At 44.1% G+C, this 16,270-nt stretch overlaps 1 protein-coding gene across 3 annotated transcripts in view; it reads left to right on the plus strand.

Annotated features, from left to right (window-relative positions):
• Nucleotides 1-14,878, plus strand: part of LOC118387701 (roquin-1-like) — a 32,993-nt gene extending 18,115 nt beyond the window's left edge. The window contains exons 4-19 of one of the 3 annotated variants that reach the window (XM_035776344.2): nt 786-1,022; nt 1,198-1,373; nt 1,578-1,778; nt 1,882-2,014; nt 2,348-2,466; nt 2,820-2,932; nt 3,129-3,395; nt 3,468-3,652; nt 3,835-4,211; nt 4,729-4,890; nt 5,018-5,164; nt 5,507-5,714; nt 5,807-6,078; nt 6,405-6,496; nt 7,452-7,635; nt 12,171-14,878. In XM_035776344.2, the coding sequence (XP_035632237.1) occupies nt 786-1,022; nt 1,198-1,373; nt 1,578-1,778; nt 1,882-2,014; nt 2,348-2,466; nt 2,820-2,932; nt 3,129-3,395; nt 3,468-3,652; nt 3,835-4,211; nt 4,729-4,890; nt 5,018-5,164; nt 5,507-5,714; nt 5,807-6,078; nt 6,405-6,496; nt 7,452-7,617 (2,855 nt within the window). In that variant the 3' untranslated portion in view covers nt 7,618-7,635; nt 12,171-14,878. Of the gene's footprint in view, nt 1-785; nt 1,023-1,197; nt 1,374-1,577; nt 1,779-1,881; nt 2,015-2,347; nt 2,467-2,819; nt 2,933-3,128; nt 3,396-3,467; nt 3,653-3,834; nt 4,212-4,728; nt 4,891-5,017; nt 5,165-5,506; nt 5,715-5,806; nt 6,079-6,404; nt 6,497-7,451; nt 9,401-12,170 lie in introns of those variants that run through there. The other 2 variants (XM_035776353.2, XM_052527724.1) reach the window with 2 other exon arrangements.
• Nucleotides 14,879-16,270: the final 1,392 nt, after the last annotated feature.

Genomic DNA, 16,270 nt, shown 5'->3' on the forward strand with positions numbered 1-16,270 from the left:
TATTGTGTTATTGACTGTACTTTTGTTTATTCCATGTGTAACTCTGTGTTGTTTTTTGTCGCACTGCTTTGCTTTTTCTTGGCCAGGTCGCAGTTGTAAATGAGTACTTGTTCTCAACTTGCCTACCTGGTTAAATAAAAAAAGTCTCTCACATCGCTGTGGAGAAATTAAGGCCCACTCTTGCATGCAGAACCGCCTCGTCAAAGTCCAGACCTAATCCCAATTGAGATGTTGTGGCAGGACTTGAAACGAGCAGTTCATGCTTGAAAACCCACAAATGTCGCTGAGTTGAAGCAGTTCTGCATGGAAGAGACGTGAGAGCCTGATTAACAACTACATGAAGCGTTTGGTTGGGGTCATTGCAGCTAAAGGTGGCACAGCCAGTTATTGAGTGTAAGGGGGCAGTTACTTGTTCACACAGGGGAATTGGGTGTCGCATTGCTTTTGTTTATGAAATAAATCAAATAAGTATATAATTGTTATTTGTTCCCTTTATCTGATATTAGGTTTTGGTTGAAGATCTGATTGCATTCAGTATAAAAAATATTTAAAAAAATATGCAAAAATAGAGAATTATTTTTCACAGCAATATATTTCGGGAATAGCTTGGCATACGGTATAAACAGCCTCACACTTTCCTCTCATCGTTATCCATTTGCTTTGATCCTTGTGTATTTACTTGTTTCACAATTCCTCCCTTACTGTTGCACTGGTTGTAAGTTGCTATGTATACAACCCCAGCCTTCTCTCACACTCCACCCCTCATCTTCTCTCTCCGGGTGTAGGGTTGAGCACCAGCGGTGCACAAAGCTCTCTGAGCCGGCCCATGCAGAGGAAGCTGGTGACCCTGGTGCACTGTCAGCTGGTGGAGGAGGAGGGCCGGGTGAGGGCCACGCGGGCGGCCAGGTCCCTAGGGGAGCGCACCGTCACTGAGCTCATTCTGCAGCACCAGAACCCACAGCAGCTCTCCTCCAACCTGTGGGCTGCAGTCAGAGCAAGAGGCTGCCAATTCCTCGGCCCAGGTAACATACAAACGGACAGAAGCGCAAGCACAGGCGGGCAAAATAGCGAGCAAGCCACTCATACACATACACACACGGCCCAAATGACAAATGTTTCAATTACATCCGCCCTGAACGACTGAGAAAATGAATGCTATCGGAAGCATGTGAAAATATTATGTATGTGTTGTTGTAGCGATGCAGGAGGAGGCTCTGAAGCTGGTGCTGTTGGCTCTAGAGGACGGCTCCGCTCTGTCCAGGAAGGTCTTGGTGCTGTTTGTGGTCCAAAGGTTAGAGCCACGCTTCCCCCAGGCCTCTAAGACCAGCATAGGCCACGTGGTGCAGCTCCTCTACAGGGCCTCCTGCTTTAAGGTAGGTCTGACTACCTACAAACATACACCTAAACACGGTTCTAAGACCAACATAGGCCATGTGGTGCAGCTCCTCTACAGGGCCTACTGCTTTAGGGCACACAACTGAAACCAAAAACAAAAAAATCCCTTTCAGTGCATGTTCTTCATATTGGTGCCTAATGAACACAACCGTGATGTCCTGTCTGTCACCTTGTGTCTTCAGGTGACCAAGCGAGACGAGGACTCGTCCCTGATGCAGCTGAAGGAGGAGTTCCGGACATACGAGGCACTGCGGCGCGAACATGACTCCCAGATTGTCCAGATCGCCATGGAGGGTGGCCTCCGCATCGCCCCTGACCAGTGGTCCTCTCTGCTCTATGGGGACCAGTCGCACAAGTCCCACATGCAGTCCATCATCGACAAGGTATGTAGGAGGTGTGTGTGTGTGTATTTTGATGTAACTTAAATGTGAGCCCTAGTGGTGTTGCTGTGTATTTGAACAGAGATTTTGTGTGTGTGTGTGTCAGTTGCAGACGCCAGCGTCGTTTGCTCAGAGCGTTCAGGAGCTGACCATTGCCCTGCAGAGGACAGGCGACCCGGCCAACCTGAACCGTCTGCGACCACACCTGGAGCTGCTTGCCAACATCGACCCCAGCCCAGGTTGGTCCATTCACAGTACATCAATACCCTTTTCAAACTATCGTTCCGACCCGTACCAAACTGTGGTGGCCCGGATGTCGTCTGTACACACTGTCCACTCAGTACAGTTTTGTTTGGCTTGGCAGTGCGAAAAGCCCTCAACGCGCTCACTTTAAAAGTTATGTATCAGTAAAAGGAATCCAAATTGTATGCGTTTTTTTCAAATGTAAGCGACACTGCCGTGCAAGCAAGTCGCCATCACTTTCACAGGGCCTATTAGACCGGGTCCCCAGTGCTCTTCCAAGTATAATGCATTTGACCCCACAAAATACCCTGTCTTGTCCTCCATCTTAGACTCCCCTCCCCCCACGTGGGAGCTGCTGGACACGGGCTTGGTGGCGGTGAAAACGGTGGTGCACGGCCTGGTGGACTTCATCCAGAACCACAGCAAGAAGGGGAGCGACACGCAACAGGTCTGATTCTAGATACTCAATCCCCCCCCAAAGCATATCAGTGGAATAGGGCTGAAATTATTGATAATCCCAGGGTCGTGTTCATTAGGGCAACGCAACTGAAAATGTTTTGCGACATAAAATGTAAGGAGTGTTTTTCTTATTAGACAAGTCCAGGTAGTCCCTTCCTGTTTGTCAGGTTCTTTTCCTTCTGTTTGGTGCCTAATGGATATGACCAATGTTTGAATCTTGATTGATACTTGTTAAAGCTAATAATATCAGTCAATGACTGTCTGCTGGATCGTGATCTTAACTTTAATAACACCTTTTGTATTTTCCATAATTAACATGCCCTTGTGGTGGCTCCTCCCCAGCCTCCCCAGCACAGTAAATACAAGACGTACATGTGTCGGGACATGAAGCAGAAGGGGGGCTGTCCTCGAGGAGCCAGCTGCACCTTCGCCCACTCTCAGGACGAGCTAGAGAAGTGAGTATTCCACCGTGAGCCACTCCCAATGGGGATCGTTGGGCATATTCCCAACTTTACTTAACAGTTAATGTTTTGTTTTATGTTTTGATGTCAATGAGACGTTGACTGTTCATTGCACAGATCCGCTCTGATAGTGTGACAACAATCATGTCAACCTCTTTCACTAACCATGTATTTCTCCTCCTTTCTGAAGGTATCGTAAGATGAACAAGCGTCTGGCCGCCCGACGGCCCCTCAGCCTATCCTTGACGCAGCTCAACGAGGTGGGCCTATTGCCCGAGGAGGTGGGGATGATGGAGGGGCTGGCCCACAAGGGCCTAACCAATGGCATGGTGGCATCAGTCACAGGCTCCGCCCTGCCCCAGCTCATCTCCCGCGGTGCCGACCCCTCTTATGAGCCCATTATGCGGAAGCCCCAGTCCCAGGGAAGCCACAGTGCCCCCGGCTCTCCCCCTGACTTGTGAGTAGATGGACACACACAGCGTCTGTTACACATACTCACACACACACTGAAATTCCCTGTCTTTTCCAGACTGGACCCCGTGCCCAATCGGTCCATGGCCCACCCCAGGATGGCAGTGGACCACCTGGCCATGCATAAGCCAGTGCCCAGGGGGCCCCCCATGTACCCCTCACAGCAGGGTGAACATTTCTACCCCCCTGAGCCCAGGGCACCACCATCAGCCATGCAGTACGAGTCCACCCAGTACCCCCCAGGTAAGGCAGAACAGACCACTCTTTTTCCCGTGATTTCCTATGTATCTCAAGCTTATGACGCGTCTGCTGACGAAAGGAAGTGTTTCTCTCTGGGAGCAATTAGTCTTGTAGATCTCCCAGTGTGGTTCTATTGTGCTTATCTAATACCAATCCTGTTGCCACGCTCTTCTATGTCCTCTCAGGTAACCCCCCCTACCCCTACCAGTCCTCCCAGTACCTTCCCCAGCCCCGCTACGTTCGGAACCTCCCTCCCCCTAACGACCTGGCCACGCCTGCCTACCCAGAGTCCCCCTACCCCGGCACCTACCCACAGGAGCATGAGTGTCCCCCTCCCCCACAGCCCTCGGGTCCCCACTTCTCCAATGCCAACCCCCATGGGTACCCACCTCCCCCTCATTACGACGGCCGTCGACACCCCTCCTACCCGCCGCCACCTCCACAAACCTATCCCCACCGGGAGGAACTCTCCTCCATGCCTGCGGACGAGGCCTCCAGAGAAAGATACCCTCCCGAGGGTTACCAGCCCGCTGGCTCCCACATGAGGCCCTACTCCACACGGGTAAGCACACGTCTGCAGTACTAGGCTCTTTCACAATCTCTATAACTCTAAACACCTATGCAATTACCTTTTAGGAGTTTAGTAATCAGCGTTATCCACATTGAGTAGTGACATTACTCAGCCGATTATCACAAGATATGCCCTTTAGCATACAGTCTTGCGTGCGTAATAAAAACACATTTACATATCGGGAAGTGTCAAGAATGTATCATTTTTTACTTTTTATTTAACCAGGAAAGGGCTCAGTGAGATTAAAATCTATTTTTCAAGAGCGCCCTGGCCAAGATAGGCAGCACCAAGTCATTACAAAAAAATTAGACAGACAGACAACATGAACAACTACAAGTAATCTAGTAAAAACCATTGAATTCACAAGAGTATAAAACAGCAAATTAAAAACATTGACCGGTCGAAATCCTCATAAGACTGTCCAGGATAAATCCACTGCAAAAAAATGTATTTCCAAAGCTGCAAAAAGTGCACTACAGTAAAGGTGTCCACATGTCCTGTTGTACAGGAGGATTACAGTCGGCCCCAGCCCCCTCCCACTCTGGACTACCTGCACCGCCGACGCCAGGAGATCATGGCCCAGTTGGAGGACAGGAAGCAGGTCACTCCCCCACCCTTTGCCCCCTCGCCCACGCTGCCACACACCTACGAGTCCAACTACACACAGGAGGTAAGAGGCTACACTCGTCTAGTGTTTCTATGGTAGTACGCAGTGGCATCTTGCCCACGTACTACCGCAGCAGTTAGTCACTTAAAGGAAGAGTTAGCTAATAATAATGTGTGTTTGTGTGTGTCAGCAACAGCAGTACATGGAGAACTCCCAAGTGTTTGCAAAGTACCGTGAGCCAGACTACGCTAGCCAGTACTCTCCTTGGTCATGTGACACCATTGGCTCCTACATTGGCAGCAAGGAGGGGAAGTCTAAAGACACCATGGAGAGGATGGTGAGTCATCAATCTATGTTCTGTTGGTGTAAAGCTTGACCACTTAATAAAGTTCCAAATCTGAATATCTAAAGCTCTACCAAGCTCAAAACAGTTTCCAAAAGCTTGTAATAGGCCAAAATGTCATCTTTCATTTTTGTTGTTGAGACAAGATGGTTCTTGCATTTACTATTCTATTGGTTGTCCTCGTTGACTGATCAAAGGTCACTTATAGAAGAAGTGCTGTGACTTATTCAGAACACGGTTAAGCTCACAAAAGTCTTTAAACTACAGTTTTCCTAGTTACAGTGGAGTGGGTCTGTACGTCTTCTAATGGTACCATAATAACTCTGGGTGTTGTAGAACACTGAGGGGAAAGGTGCGGAGGGCCAGCGCAGGTCGGCCGAGGCCAGAGACGACGACCCTATCATCCCCTTCGGCTCCCTGCCCACTGTGTCGCGCTTCGGGGTGATCTCCCGCACCCCCAAGACGGGCTACCAGATGGCCGGGCCAGGGCAGGCCGTGACCCCCCCACAGGGGACCAACAGCCCCAAACACACCGCTGCAACAGGTACAGGGAGAACACATACACACCTTTTAGGGGTTTTGCTCTGTTTACTCCATTTTTGTCAGAGTCTGACCTGCTCTTGTTGTCCACCACAGCAGACTACCCCTATGGGAACGGTGCAGGGTGGGGTGTTGCCGCGTACACCCAGCCCCCTCAGGCCCACCTCAGTGAAAGGCCAGTCCAGGAGAGGGAGCAGCTGACGATGGAGCTCCAGCAGGTCAATCGGCAGATCAACAAGCAGACTGCCCAGGCGGCCCAACCCAGCCCGGGGGAGTGGTCGTCGGGGAGCGTCTCCAGCCAACAGCTGAGCCTGGAGCTCCACCATGTGGAGAGGGAGATTGGCAAGAGGACCCGCCAGATAGCCCTGGTGAGAGAGAGAGAAGGGGGCACAGAAATGGCCAAATGTAGATAGAAAGAGCGACAGACTGAAGCAGGAGAGGGAGACACACAGCCTGCTTTGATCTCTAAAAAAAGGCTTAGCGAACAGGAGCAGGGCAGAACGAGCCCTGGGCTAATGTCACCTACTGCTATCCCACTTATAAGACAAAGAGTGAAACACAAGCGAGCCGAACAGGTGCAGCCTGAAAGCTTTTCTACCAAGACAATATTGATGTAGACTCCAAAACATACAAGCTTCCAGTCTCCCAGTCACTATTGTGGTGAACTGACAGTGGTGCCATTGTCCCCTTGCAGGAGAACCATGTGTCTCATGATGGGAGCGGGGCATACAAGCTGAAGCCCACTGAGAACAAAATGCAGAGAGAGGAGCACTCGTTGGTTCTCAGGTAAACCGCACATTGGGAGACTAGTAGCCATTTATTTCAATTGCTGTGCCATAAGGAACCGTTTAGTGTGCCCCATAAATCTCCCTTAACCCCCTAAAGTTGATTTCCGGGGCCCAACTGAAATCTACTTAGCATAATAAATAAAAAAATCCCCATCAAAATCCGTCAGTTTAAGCTAGAACCAGTTTTTTGCTTTGGATGTGTCTCAATCCATCGCATCCGCCAATGTCGCACTTCCGCATCTGCAGTGAAAGGTGGCAGAGCTAGAACCGTGCCTGTCGGACCATGAGACATCCCAAAAGTCTGTCTTCTCACAACCACGTCTGTAGCATCTGAACGGTTTGGCCTAGAAACTATTATGACCAATCTGTGGAAAGGTGAGACTCTCTCACAAACACACGATGGTGTTCTCTGCCGGTCTGCCAACTTCTGTCTGTAGCGTCGGAAACAATTTGGGCTACACGTACAGAACATGTCGGTTGTTTTGCTCTAGGACTCCCACAAGACTTGTCTGAAGGTCCCCGTTACCAAAAATGAATGGAAGTATACAGTGCATTCAGAAAGTATTCAGACCCCTTGATTTTTTCCCCCTGCTCATTTTGTTAGGTTAGGTCTCCCATTCTTCTCTGCAGATTCTTTCAAGCTCTGTCAGATTGGGGAGCTTTGCTGCACAGACACTACCAGTCAAAAGTTTTAGCCTACTCATTCAAGGGTTTTTCTTTATTATAGAAAATATTTAGATTTGTTTAACACACCTTTTGGTTACTACATGATTCCATATGTGTTATTTCATGATTTTGATGTCTTCGCTATTATTCTACAATGTAGAAAATAGTAACAAATAAATTAAAACCTTTTGAATGAGTAGGTGTGTCCAAACGTTTGACTGATACTGTACAATAATACAAAATGTTTTGTTCATAATGTTGTCTCTCTGACCTTTTATTCCCTGCAGTGAGGGCTATAACGGTTCCAGTTGTGTTCTGCTGGATGGCAGTGCGGCCGGCAGCATTTTGTCCTGCCTGACCAGCAATACCTCGTCCCTCAGCCTGTCCTCAGACCTCCCCACCACCGGGGGAACTGACCGACAGGAGAACATCGCGGTCCTCCCGTGTTCCTAGCCACACAACTGGAGTCTGGTACTACAACCACTGCTACAACCAACCAGTCAGTTAACCACACAGAGCCTTGGGGAACCCCTCATCCTCTGAACGCTTAAACCTTTCCAACATTTAGAGTGGAACACACAACCAGGTCCTCCAAACTGTCTGGTATGCCCTACCTAAATCCACATTTGCAAGATCTGGTTGAAGCCACGAAGAGCATTTTAACTCCCATCACAAAACATGTGGAGAGAGGCGCAGTCCCTCTCCTCGCTTACAATGGTGAGAGACCGTTCTAGGTTTCTTACAGGGATTTGGGATATAAGGGCTATTAATATCTTAAGTAACTGAAAAAGCCACTGATATGCAAATGTGGACGTAGTGCCTGCATAGACAACGGCGCTTCATTTGATACAACACAAATTGCACACTCGCAACTTTAGTTTGTCTACAACTAAGCAGTATCTGCCGTGAATTTGATATTTTTTTTCATTTGTTCATTTTTGTTATTCTGTGGATGAATGTTGTCATATACAATCTCTCACTGCCTTGGAAACCAAGGGTTTTGAGATTTATGCTCCGTGAACCCAATACTGATTAGAAGAAGAATATAAAGACGAGGCCAGTTCCTTGGTTTCAAATAGACAAGGCCCCCATAATCGCATTGACATAACATCTGTCGTTAGCTTCACAATGTGCTACATTTTTAGTAGCATCCCTAACAACAATCTTCGTGCTTAGCGTATATACAAGTTCTAAAATGCAGACTTTCTATTTGGAATTAATTGTAAGTTCTTGTAGCTGAGTTGCAATGTTATTCGCAGACAAAACATGTAGAGCGTTTCGTTAAGTTTCACTCTTTTGCCACTTGAGGATTTCATACTTGGTGCTCTGTTGAAGGAGCACTTTCACATCTGGTCAAAAGCTCTCCATTTCATAGAAACAATACTTGTTGACAACTGGCTGTGAATAAGTTTTATAAAGCCAAGACGCTACAAATTGAAGATATTGAGTTATCACTTTTCAACTGGGAAGTAATTGAGATTTTGCTGAAACTGTAACAAACTAGACGAGACAAAGGCGTCCCTTTGTTAGTTCAGTGGCCTGGACCTCTTTTGGTATCCCCCCCCTCACCACCACCACAACCGCCTTCAGACTCTGGAAAAGGAGATTTACTACAGCCTCTGCCATCCATGCTTTGGGATGAGGCTGATGTGAAACAGGGAAAAGGATATGCGATGAGTACACAAACATTAAGAACACCTGCTCTTTCCATGACATGATCATGACAAGCCATGATCCCTTATTGATGTCACTTCTTAAATCCACTTCAATCAATTTAGCTGAAGGGGAGGAGACAGGTTAAATGAGGGTTTTTAAGCCTTGAGACAATTGAGACATGGATTGTGTATGTGTGGCATTCAGAGGGTGAATGGGCAAAACAAATTATGTGCCTTTGAACAGGGTATGGTAGTAGGTGCCAGGCGCACCGGTTTGTGTCAAAAAACTGCACCTCTGCTGGGTTTTTCCACGCTCAACATTTTCCCGTGTGTATCAAGAATGGTCCAACACCCAAAGGACATCCAGCCAACTTGACACAACTGTGGGAAGCATTGGAGTCGACATGGGTCAGCATCCCTGTGGAACGCTTTCGACACCCTGTAGAGTCCGTCCCCGGACAAATTGAAGGTGTTCTGAGGGCTTAACCGGTTGCAACTCAATATCAGGAAGCTGTTCCTAATGTTTGGTATACTCGGTGTACATTTAGGCTTGGCATTCAAGCAGTTTTCCTTTTCTTTTTGGGGGGGTATTTTAAATGCAGCGAGGGATTGGGTGGGAGGGAGTCACGTGTTAAGCATTCGTCTGCTGTTGATTGGGTGGCCAGAGATGGGAAGATGGAGTAAAAAGAAACAGAGGAATGAAGCCAGACATTAACCATGGCTAGAATTTGAGACATTGATCTACAAAGCGTATTTTTTGCACTTTCATAGCTTTAAGGATTGTTTGTACTGAGGATATGTATTTATTCATATGTATTTTCATCCTGAGGATGGATATAACATTGAAAGGTAAAACTTACAAACCCGCATTCTGTTTTAAGAATGTGTAGTCGAAGATAGCCATGGCTGCTCCCTAAGGCCATAATAGAGTTGATCATGTACAGAGCAGGGTTAAAACAGCCACTGTTTTTATTCATCAATCTACTGTATAGTTCCTAGTTAAAAATATATACAATTGGGTGGAGGTTCACCTCCACCAATGTGTCACGTATGCTATATCACATACCCATAACACGGTGAATGACAGGAAAGGCAAATTCCTATTTCAGTTCCTCAACTCCACTCCTCTGATCACCTTTTCCACCAACCGCAGCGGACATTTGTGTCGTTTTTATTTTAACTTCCAAGAAGTTGCTCTCGTGAAAGGGTTTCTGTTATTTTCCTGGAGGGGTTAATCATTTCTGGATGGGGGGGGTCAGTGCGTAGGTGGGGACAGGCCACTGAACTGGGCTATGGCAGAGCTAGAGGTAGCTAAGCAGTTCGTATCACTGGATCAACAACCGCAGAACCACCTCAGCAGGGTGGGAGGAGACAGTGACATTTTGTCGCTGCCAAATAAGTGTTGTTTTTTTCTAAATATGAACGAATTCAAAGTGCAGCAAGTTTTGCAGTTGGATTATGTGCATTATGATGCACCCCTTGCATTGATGTTGCAATTTGAATTGATATTTCGAAATATTTAACTATTTGGAATAGTGCAGTCACGTTTGACACTAGCAGTCACCTTTTTGTGTTGTCGGTTACACCTCTCCTACAATCCTATTCCGTCAGTAGAAATATTAAATAGTACTAACCAGTTATTGCATTTATTTCAAGTAAGTCAACATCTTTAGTTAACTACCTGGTACTGAATGGTATTCACCGCTTATGTATCCCTAAAAAATGAAACTTAACAATAAATAAGTCATGCGGATAATGTTACTGTCAAATACACGCAGACTATGAAATTAAGAACAACAAGTTTGCTTGCCTTCTAGGTAAAAAATGAATTCCAGTTTCATTGTGAAATGATGGCTGGGCTATTCCATTTGAATTCACAAGATATCCAACGACTGGAATAGTCACTTGTTTTAATCAAGTCTTTGTCTTCATGGAAATATTTAAGTATGTTATACATGTTTTTAGTTACATCTCACTTTTTGAGGTTTTTATTTGAGATGTGAAACAGCTTACACTGTATGTGCACAACCTATACTGTGTTGGCTTTTTGCAAAGCCAGACATTGACTTCAGTCCTTTTCTCTTATAGACGTTCTGTGCACATGACATTGACTTCAGTCCTTTTCTCTTATAGACGTTCTGTGCACATGACATTGAAATATTCATTGGACCTCAATGGTTGCGATCTTTTTGAGCATTCACTCGTTTAACCGTTTTCTGTACTAATTTCAGAGCATTAGATTTGTTTGTTAGCATTCTTGCTAGCAATATTACGGAAAATGACTGTTAATCAGACCATAATGTAGATTACTCAATGCGGTTTGCGTTACTCTTCATGCTATCCATAACCAATGGTCCCTTCATACCTCATCGTATTTTTAATAAATTAAAACAGATTTTTCAAGGATATGATGACACAATCCCTTTGTGAATCGTTATGATAAGTTGGCATGGCATCATGCATGTTTGTTATCAATGACTACGTTATCTCGCTTCAGTCACCTCTGTATCATCGGGTTTTTGGCACTAATGTGACTTCAAACTATTGTCATAGTGGGGAAATGAATTGCGTTGTAGTGTAGAGCCATTGTGGTGGTGGTTGTAGTAGTTGTAGAAGTTCATAGGAAAATAGAAAGTATGTATCATTGTGGAAAATGTGCACCTGTAGTTTGGGGGCTGAACAGAACTACAGACACAAATATTTAAATGTCTGGGGAAATTGTGGTTAGTGACAACCATTGGCGTAATCACAAGACTATTATATATGTATCATGCAGTGTTTCCCCTATGTTAATTTAATACGGCATAAGCCATGGCAAAATGTGTAGAATTGCAGGAAATTTGCGTTAAAACATACCTTTTTATTATTTTTTATCTCTGTGACCAAGAGGACGGCCTCAACATTTGGTCGGAGACCGTCCCATACCATCGCCTCCCCCTCCCAACTTTGGCACAACTGCGCAAAAAAAAATCACAGGGGAAACACTGATCATGTATGTGCTTAGTTGGGTCTAAATCACACTGACCTGTTTGACCTCTGTGGCTTTGACAGCCCTGAGACGTACCAAGAATACACTGGTACCACTAAGCCTGCATTAATGCCAGGAGCGTCACTTCTGTTATCTGAAGAGCAGTGCTTACTAATATCTGTCAAACCATTGAGTAAAATTCAACTCCAACAATCCTTCCAATTGCATTTGGACGTACGGTTGTATCAGACGGCTTGATGTATTTGGACATGCTGTATGTTCCTCCCATCAGCGTCATCATCAAGGCAACATGTCTCCTCATAAAAGGCTGAGTCATTGCTCTCTGAATGTGGATTAATAATGCACACTTTTTTGTCTTGAAGGTGTGCAGACACCTTTTTACAGAGAACGTCAAAGTCCTCTGAGGACCTGGTTGGGAGTTGTCGGTGTGTTAGCCGCTAGGGGATGCTAATTTACCAACTTATGGGATCACTCTGAACGTGGGTCAACGTACATCTTTACCATGCCTTGACTCCCTATTGAGGAATTGGACTAATAATGTACGTTCTTTGTACATTTATTCAGTTATTCACCTCTTTTATTTGATGTGTTTGTTACTATTTTGTAGACCAATATAAACTGGTCTCTCGAGACATCTTAAAAACACCAATTTTGGTGTGACCTTTTTTTTTTTATGTATAATCGCTATGTAACATTATACTATTGTTGATTTTTGGTGTTACTATTTCTTGGGAAAGCGCTATTGACATTTGAACAATCGTAAAGATTGGATACAAAACCCTTGCTGTAATGCATTGTAGAGACAGAATTTGTGGAAGGTTCAAAAGAATGTAATGGTTTGTTATATTGCCATGCTTCATGGGTTAGGCTACTTCTTAAAGGGCAATTCCACCACTTTTTTTTTTTTTTTTACCTCATTGATCATTACCAAACCAGTGTCTACATTGTGTAAACAGCACGTTTCTATGACCTGTGGTTAAAATGACAAAGGTCCTTTAAAAAATGCTTCTCTGGGACATCAGAGCAGGATTAAAAGTTTTTTTTTTTTTTTTTTACAACAACAAAATAAACATTGATTTTTAAAACCGGCAATGAGTTTATAGCCCAAGGGAGGATATTTTCATGGTCCCTGTGTCACTGCGACTCGCATAGTGTTTGAAAATCACTTTTTAAAATGTAGCTTTTGATGTCATTCGGGTAGAATGTAACTTTAAAAAATAAAATGTAGAAATGCACCATTTACACATGTTGACAATGGTATTGTGCTGGAGATAATGAAAATGAGGTAGAAAAGTGGTGGAGTTTGTCCATTTAACATGCTGTGGTTTCTAAGAACTGCTTTCGATCCGAGGTATTAACCAGAAGGAACTGCCATTGCCCGCACTGGGAAAGTGAATTACCTCTTAAATTAACTACTGTGGTTCAAAGCCCTGTCTGTTGCTCAATGATTTTTTTCATATTTAAGTGTTTGAAAAAAGGTGAACATTTTGCACCAGTGCAAATTAATATAATATTAAAACTTAAACATGTATGTTTAAATATGTCCTTATAAATGTACGTATTCGCTTCTTTCGAAAAACAAATTGGTGGGAAAATGTATCCTTTTAATGTGTCTGAATGGGAATTCTCTTCACTCCATACCTTCACTGCTATCATTTGAATACTGTCTGTTCTCAGTCGTTCTATTGTTGAGCGCACTGATTGAGGCTTAAGAAATGTGACGAGCTTTCCAGCAGGTTGACTATTTCAAAGTTTAAGATGCAAACCTACAGGCTTGTCTATACAGTACATCAACTTCCCACTGTTAATTCAACTCCTTCAAGAGTCAGCATTTATATTAAATGGTCTCTACATATCAGCTGTGCAAAGATGAGTCAATCAGCTGATTGCCAATGCAGAGCCGAGGAACCGCTTATCCTTTGAGACAAAGGAGTTCAGTGCCAGAATCTACACTTGTAAAACTGCAACGCAAGTTAATATTTAAGACCCATTGATACCGGGAAACTCACCTGTTTGTTTACATAGCCATTTTGTGTCTTTCATCCAAACAAGAAAATATTTTGGGCTGTCGTAGCATTGTCTGGTCTGTGTTTGATTAGAGGAAAGACATCTGCCGTTTCCAAGGGGCTTTTATTTTTCCAACCCTTCTAGAAGGTTGTCTGTTTTTTGAAGTTGTGGAGAGAAGATCCCGGTAGTCTTTTATTTTATGCTTCCTAATTTAAATTAAGTGTGTGTGTGATGATTGACTCGTATTGGGTAAACGCAGTAACATTTTGATAGTAGGATAGCCATACACCAAGACAACACGAGTAACTTAATTATTTTCCAAGAATGTTACTTTCTTGTCCAGGAAATGTCTTCAGTTATTCATTGAGTTTTTACTAAATACTGCGGAATGAATTACTTCTTAGGATTTGCTAATAAGGACAACTAAATCCAATCAGTGTTCCCCCTATATTCATTACAAAGCGGTGGCCCACCTCTGCTTAATTGTTGCCACCGCTGCAAACAAGTAGCACAGGATCACTTAACTTTTAAGTTGATATGAAATGTACCATTAACCCACATTGTAACACCTCACACACTGACAGGCGATGGGTATTATTGGGAGTTGATTTCCATGTGAGCGGCCATGTCCCAATGGGAGAGACCGCTTTTCTTTTTCTCTTGTTCACGCTGAACACACTCATTGGTTTGGGAACTGTAATTGGGACATGTAATTGCTTTGGGAAATGTAATTGCTTTTGATTACTACGACCCAAGTTGTCTTGTAAGAATTTGCTTAATTAAGTGAAGGTACATGTTTAACTTCAACATGATGAAGACAATGTTTGTTTTTATATTCTACTCCCTTAAGGAATGTTTAGAATATTTTTACAATGTGGATGTAGCTGTTATACCATTTCTCTTTTGTTAAAGAATTCACTGTGTGAAAATTGGATTGCATTTTTGTATAATACAATTGCTTTGGGGGGGGTAAACTAACTGGAAGTTTGAAGTAAATGTAACTTATGTGCAACAGTGATTCTTTACTGGCAGGGACTGTAATTAAATAATATTGTGAAACTGATGCTTTTTTTAGCTGTCATTTGTATTTCTACAAACACACAACTAATTGGCAGCATTACCGCAAAAATGGAAGAGGCAAGTGGGAGGGGGAAACCGTAAGGAACTTGTCTGTTGGCTCTGCATTAGTTTTTTGCGATTGCTTACACACTTGTTGTGGAATTTGTCTCAACTCTACACACAAGCCAAATAAGAAGCAACACTTGGACATTAACATCTCACTTCTATGTCAAAATGAAACGGTTCCTCTCAAATGGAACCCTGTACAGCTGCTTCATCGTAAGTTGGTGTTGACCCAAGATGCGACAGTGTCGACATACTGACACGCTTGATATTATGGAATGTTGTGGGATCGGTAATGATTTACCCTCGTAGTTGATGTAGGCGGATGGTGTTGTTCGCCAACACTAGATTGACAATGGCCAGTTCCTGTTCATGGGTGAACAGATGTTGCCGTTCACCCACAGGAGGTCGTCTGGCAGTTCTGTAGAAAATACAAGAATATGCAGTCATTGGTTAGGTTATTTTTTTACATACTAACATCAAAACTATATTGCATGTACTTCACAGCACAATATATGTTTTTTTGTTCACTGAGGATCATAAACATAATATTGTAGGACTACATTGTATTGTACTGTGATGCAGAATGATGTGCAACAGTCTAGTGTAGAAAGTTGAAGACATACCTGTTCTCCAGTCTAAATGTCCGTATTCTTGATGCTACCGTGTAGCGACTCAGTTTGGGCTGGACTCTGCCCAGCCTCCCTCATCGTCAGGCCGTGATTTATGACTTGGTCCGACAAAGTGGCCCTAATGTCTCCGGAAATATGTCTCCGGCTATTGCTCTCTTCCTCTCGCTCTCACTGCCTCTGTTTGCAAAGATCTCACCAAAGAGGTGGGCTTACCTGAGGTCTATTTGTAGTGCTAAGGCTCAGACTTATTGGTGTTCAATTACAGTGCAAGTGTTTTTGTGTGTGGGTGTTGCCAATTTCAGGTATGTTTTTCTTGTTTTCCCAATGTTTGCAAGAGATTTCATTCTTGAACGAAGTGTCGAATGTAAGAAACAGTGTTTTGCTTAATTGCAAACAAAGTGCAAAGCAGAAAATGTGTTTGTACTTTTGGTGCCTTCTTGTTTACGGCATGGTTACAAAAGTTAAGGTTTTGATGCTTTTGTCAAAGCATTCACTTCCAGTGTGTAAGCAATCGGCAAAAACTGTAAAGACCAAAATTGGTTAAAGACAATTGTAACGATTCCATGGCAGATGGTTTATGAACTGATACACAAAACGACACCGTATTCCAAACTTTTTCAATTAAAATTATTATACTAAATTCTTGCAACCAATATGTCCCATAAATGCAGTGGGGAGAACAAGTATTTGATACACTGCCT

The sequence above is a fragment of the Oncorhynchus keta genome, chromosome 1, assembly GCF_023373465.1.
Source record: "Oncorhynchus keta strain PuntledgeMale-10-30-2019 chromosome 1, Oket_V2, whole genome shotgun sequence".
Classification (NCBI taxonomy): domain Eukaryota; kingdom Metazoa; phylum Chordata; class Actinopteri; order Salmoniformes; family Salmonidae; genus Oncorhynchus; species Oncorhynchus keta.